Source organism: Sinohyriopsis cumingii, chromosome 7, assembly GCF_028554795.1.
Source record: "Sinohyriopsis cumingii isolate HCF-2022 chromosome 7, ASM2855479v2, whole genome shotgun sequence".
Classification (NCBI taxonomy): Eukaryota; Metazoa; Mollusca; class Bivalvia; order Unionida; family Unionidae; genus Sinohyriopsis; species Sinohyriopsis cumingii.
The window spans coordinates 36,411,272-36,417,656 of record NC_142967.1 but is presented as its reverse complement, the minus strand read 5'-3'; the positions used below and the strand labels follow the sequence as shown (position 1 = coordinate 36,417,656).

Genomic DNA, 6,385 nt, shown 5'->3' with positions numbered 1-6,385 from the left:
AGTTTCCAACTTTTTACAACATGCTGTGCATGCCTCACTAAATTCGCATCGAAAAAAACAGTTCTTTATTGACAAATTTACCTGTTAGCTTCAAGAAGAAACAGCAACATATATTGTCGAATTGTTAATTTTCTCACCTCTAAAATCAGCTGAAAAATTATTTGGATTAGGCAAGGTCGTACCCGACACTCCGGTTGAAAAAATAATTTTGTGTCTGTTCCTCATAGCAACAAAATGAATGGAGGCGGGGCTTTAAAGTTTTATTAATTTGAATACACATAAACCTATCACTGAAAACTTATTTTATTAAACCTTGCTTGTGAGGAACATTATGATGATTTCCTCTGATATATTAAAACATGTATTTTGTAATTTTTTAAACATATTCTCTACTGTTCGTGCTCCAGTTATTGAGATACCAGTCGATACGTGAACCAATCGAACATAAAAATGTTATTTTAGTGTATAGGATAGGGTCTTTGTATTATTTTACTTCCACTTCAGAATGTGATTTAGCTAGAGAAAGTGAATAGATCTGGCGTCATCTCGATACCATTTACATCCACTATGACCGGGTTTTCTGGAAGATCTTCGTATTCTGGTTTCCAGTCTAGCAGTATCGGATCAGGATGTGAATCATTGTTGTTCCTCGAATAATGTAATCCGGGTTCTTTCCAATTTATTGTTAAACCTCTATGTCCTGGATAAGAGAGAGAGGGTAAATTCATAAATAAGTATGCCAAGCCACGTATACAAAACAATACATATAATCATCAATCATATCGGAACCATTTACCGTTACATTTCATCAGAAATGTACGCCTGTTTTAAAATATGACCGGATACAGGTGCCATCTTTTGCAAAAAAAAAAGACTAGCACAACACACAATCTCAGATTCTGAAAAAAAATTGGTTACGATAACCTGTTTATGGGTAATTTTGATTTTATTATGAAGATGTGTTATGAAGATGTGTTCAATTGTACTTAATTACAATAAGTTTAAACTCATGTGTATATGTTTGTATGATTGCAAAACATAATAAACATGTAGTTAACCGTTTTCCGACTGCTTTTAATGAGTTATTATTTATTTTTACCACTCTGTTTACCCTTCGTATATACTACTCCAGTCATTCCCGCATTTCATGGCTAATGCCTGTTTTGTGAGTTGATGTAAATTGTGTAGCCAACTAGCAATGAACTTAATTAGCCTTAATCGTTCTGAAAGTGTATGGTACTTGCAAAGTTTATAATGTTTCGGTCAGTATATGTGCTTTATTGTACCATATTATTAGCGTGCAAGTAGGCAATTCGACTGAATACGTCCATCGTCCACTTGACAGAGATTTCATCTTGATGGGGAATCCTGTTTTGTGAAAATGTACGCACACACAAATGATGTAAGAGTGGAAAATAAACACATTGTTTTAAAAGATGCATTTGCCGCCCAGTATTGATATATATATATATATATATATATATATATATATATATATATATATATATATATATATATATATATATATATATATATATATGTATACATATATATATATATGTATACATATATATATATATATGTATATATATGTATATATATATATATATATATATATATATATATATATATATATATATATATATATATATATATATATATATGTATCTATATATATCTATATCTATATATATCTATTTATCTATATATATATATATATATATATATATATATATATATATATATATATATATATATATATATATATATATATATATATATATATATATATATATATATATATATATATATATATATATATATATATATATGTATATATATCGATATCTATATATATCTATACAAGAAAAATATTATTTTTGGTCTGCGGACTGAAAATAAATTTTGCTAATAAACTCATCGATTAAATGATTGTTGTGGTAATGATGATGATGTTATCATTATCATCATGTTTATTGTCGCTGCATTTCGGTTACGACCCTTGATGATGATGATTATTATCGTGATGACAGTGACGATAAAGATGACAATAAGTATTTATAAAAAAGTAGTAGGAGGAGGAATAAGAGGAGGAGTAGCAGTGGTAGTTGTAGATTTCACCTGGAAAATTGCTGTAAAGTGTTAATTCTTTATTGGTCCATGCGTGGTATATATGCCACATTTCCCACATTGAATCCTCTTTTCCTTGCTGTAAAAATATTTTGTACCATTCACTTGGCCATAAGCCTTGAACAAGTGGTTTGAATGTCGAATTCTTTGCGCTTTCTTTATACCAGTTTAAGAATTTCAACCAGTTTTTAACCTTTGGAGAAAATCCCCAGGTACCTATTATTGGATATAGAAAGGTCTTGTGCTTTTTGTCAACATCTAAATAGCTCGACTTTGCACCAGTTCCATGTGTAATACTGATACCCTGAAGCGAAAATCCATTTACGTAGTCCATATGCTCGTATTTCATATGAACTAATCTTAACCATTTGTAAAAATATGGAGAAACCGTTAAATCGTCTTCTAGTAAAACACCTATTTCTGAAATGTATTCCTGTGGTTTCCATGTTTCCATCCATTGTCCGTATATACCCGAATGATGCGTATGGTTGAAAATATGATAGTCGCCGTGTAGAAAAGTGAATGATCGGGCAAAATTATATGTTTGTACATCTATAGTTCCATTTTTCGAGCGATCAATCCAGACCTCCAACGTCACACTGTCACCATAATAGTTAGCATTGTTTAAGGATTCTAACAATCTCCTAAGTGACGAAGCTCTGTTATAAACCATAACAATAACACGCAGTGTAAATTTTCCTGAACTTTGCCGTTTATTACTAAGTATTTTAGAAGTGCATGTCACAACCCACATAACCGCTGCAAAGATAAATACTACCACAAACATTATTCGAATCAGCTTACGTTTGTGTCTGTCACATACTAAACTGTGAATCTTGAAATACATGGACGTTCGATCACACTTTTCGCAACAAAATCAGAGCAAGAACTGGAAACCACATTCCATGAGAGATGATATCTGTGCCTTGTGCGACGTATGAATTTTTTCGCCTTGAGTTCCATTGCAATTACGGCACTTCATTTAATTTTCGTCCTTGACTACGCACCTGGGGTGACAATGTTTCAAGCATTTAAAGGTTATCAGGCGCAATAAGCGAAATAAAAATACACGTATTTAATATCCCTCTTTGCCAAATGGAAATTGTTAGACCACTGAAAAATCAATAGGTATTTTGTTATGAAACCATACAAGATGAGTTAAAGTTTGGAAGAAAAAATACCTACTGCATCTAGAAACCAGAGTGATAACTCTGTTGTATGTGTCCTTGAAATTTAACACTTTCGAGAGTAGCATTTATTAGGATGTAGCTTTTAAAACACATTTAAGAAATATGAAATAATAAAATAATGCTTCTGGGTATTGTTTCTTCGTCATATATATATATATATATATATATATATATATATATATATATATATATATATATATATATATATATATATATATATATATATATATATATATATATATATATATATAAGTTAGTTAATACTGATGTTAAGATGTGGAATGATTGATTTTGAGGTAAAAAAAACATTTCTATTTGAATTTAACGCTGAACAGAAGAACCAGGATGATGGATTTTTTCCATCAAATTAGTATACAACTTGCAAATAGAACGTGCTTAATTTCTAAATGCAATCTTTCCAGAGAGCATCTGTTAACATTTTGCATATCCAAGTAATATTGGTCTTAGTTATGTTATGCACGTTTAATTTAATTGTTTGTTTGCTAGTTTTAAAATATTTTTATTTCAGTACATGCTGTTGTAATGTAACACTGTAGTCTGGACCTGACCTCATCCAAAATTGAGTTTAGTTCTGCTTGACCTGACTGACATATTATAAATTTAATTTTATGCAAGATAAACTAATGCATAGCTAAAATAGTCTCTATGTGTATGGGCTTAATATATGTTTCTTTATTATTAGAATAAGAACATATATTTATTAGGTTCAGGATTTCGGAATTTCCTAAGTGAAGTTTACTGGTCATAGTTTTGATTTTGTAAAATCAGGATCATTCTAGAAGGTTATTTTCCATTAGGTGATGGTTATTTCAGAAAATGCTAATTGTGATCTGAGGTCAGGTAGGGAACTCTTTAATCTTGTGATTGTGAGGACCTAGACTTTAGTTCTTTAACATCTAGCACTTTCATGTTGTATTCTGCTGTGACCCGATAGGCTGAATTTTATTTTGTTAAACTTCTTGAATTCAAGTGATGTTTTTCTCTGTAAATACAAAAGTGCTTTGATAAAATTCTTGGATAGAGACATTAACGGGAACTTTTAGTATATTCAAGCCTAGAATTACATTTGTGATTCGACCACATACACGTCATCGAATTCAGTTTTTGATTTGTTCTGGACGTTTAATGAACCTTTTTTCAAAAAATATAAATTACATGGACTTGTGTCTATACTTCTTGGATTATATTGAGATTTAATTCGCAATACCGAACCTTTTACTTCTCATTTTCACAACGTATTCGTGGGAAATAAATGTATTTGTTAAATTGTACAAAGCTTGTTGTCTTTCACTTTTTATGTTACTTAGTTTAAGATTATAAACTCATAACATGATACAATCTAAAATCTATTGCAATAATTAGTTATGAAATAGACTTTTTATTGAAACATGTTAGTTATCACAACCCCTACCCTCAATTATCGACAATAGTCAATTACACAATACAAATTAAATATACATTTCATTTAAGTATGGATAAAAGCCAACACGCACTAGAAATTATATATATATATATATATATATATATATATATATATATATATATATATATATATATATATATATATATATATAACACAAAGTACATAATAACATTTTAAACGATTTTTGCATATTTGCTTCATTTTTTACACGTTGGAAATGGGGGAAAAGAATTTGAGGTGGAATTGAGCTTCCACCAGCGCTAAACAATAAAATAGCTGATTTGATCGTATGCTTGTAAATCATAATATTTCACATAATTTATTGTTTGTATTAGATGCTTCTCAGTTATTAAATATGTTAATATCCGTACCACTGGCCATTTGCGTTACTTTTTGTCATGATTAGGAACCTTTTAGTTACAGACAAATCTAGATTTTGGTGCAGTCTCGCAGCCAATGATATACACTGTAACAGGTTTCCTGGATGAACTTTGTTTTCTGGTTTCTATTTCAGTACTCTGTAGCTGAATTCTTGTTGTTATTTGAATTGGTTGATCCGGGTTCTTTCCAATTGATTGTCGAATAGGAATGTCCTACAGAAGAGAGCGGAAGATTGCATAATCAAATGAGTGAGGCCTAGTAAAAACTACAACGGATATAAACCAAATAAAAACATTTGTTTCGCTAGCTTGAACCGTGAAGGTTCATCTGCTTTCATAAACAAGTTGATGATTAGTGCCATCTGTTGTCTAAAATATAGTGACCTGATTAGAAAGATGCTAACGTACCAGTGATCAAATTTCAAGTTCATATCATACGGGGCTAAAAGTGCAATCATTGGGGGACTATGTCCCCGAGCCTTGAAAGATTAATATTTTGTACCCTAATAGTCAAAACACATAAAGTAAATAGAAGAAAACAACTTTGCTTATGATTTTCATTAACAAAACAGTCTTAATTAACTTAAGTATAAAAATGTGTTGAATTTAGTTTGTCACATTTGAAAAACAAATAGAATCTTTCAAAAGCCGTTTATTTTTGCTTCTTCTGGAAATAGTGACCTTTGGGGTACCTTTAATTTTTTATATTTTCTGTTATATAATCTGCGTATAATATGGTTAAAAATGTATCATATGATAGAAAGAAGAGCGATTTTTAAATCCAAAGTGACAATAGAAAATCTGCATCGTAAACGAACTGTTCAAACTATATTATTTTGAAGGTGAGCGAAACATGGTCGTGAGTCAAAAACTGTTCGTCTTCGAATGTCAAATATTGCACGCATGTGTACTATGCTAGCACATCCAGAAAGGATTATGGTGTCACATGGTAATGCAGATATTGTGCTCCTGTGGGCGCAGATTTAAACTTTGGTGAAAGAATGCTATGTACACTGATAATAACATCCATCTTCTAACTGTATTGTTTTAACTTTGGTGTAAGCTTTAATTGTTAACAGTAATGGATTCAATGTCAGTTTTGATGTCATTCACACATGCATGGCAGACACGCCGAAATCTCAGCCTAAGCGTTTAAACATGCTTTAAACTAAAGTATTTTTGAAAACTACCATTCTCTTTAAAATAATTGTTACATTGAACGCGAAATCCATCACAAAAGC

At 30.5% G+C, this 6,385-nt stretch overlaps 1 protein-coding gene across 1 annotated transcript; it reads right to left on the bottom strand.

Moving 5' to 3' along the window:
- Positions 1 to 512: 512 nt before the first annotated feature.
- On the bottom strand, positions 513 to 2,993 carry LOC149795020 (uncharacterized). Its single transcript, XM_089963747.1, has 2 exons — positions 2,122 to 2,993; positions 513 to 700 (listed from the first exon to the last, which is right to left on the bottom strand). The coding sequence occupies exons 1-2, from the start codon at positions 2,975 to 2,977 to the stop codon at positions 513 to 515; spliced, it is 1,044 nt and encodes a 347-aa protein (XP_089819873.1). The 5' UTR covers positions 2,978 to 2,993.
- Between the last annotated feature and the right edge of the window lie 3,392 nt (positions 2,994 to 6,385).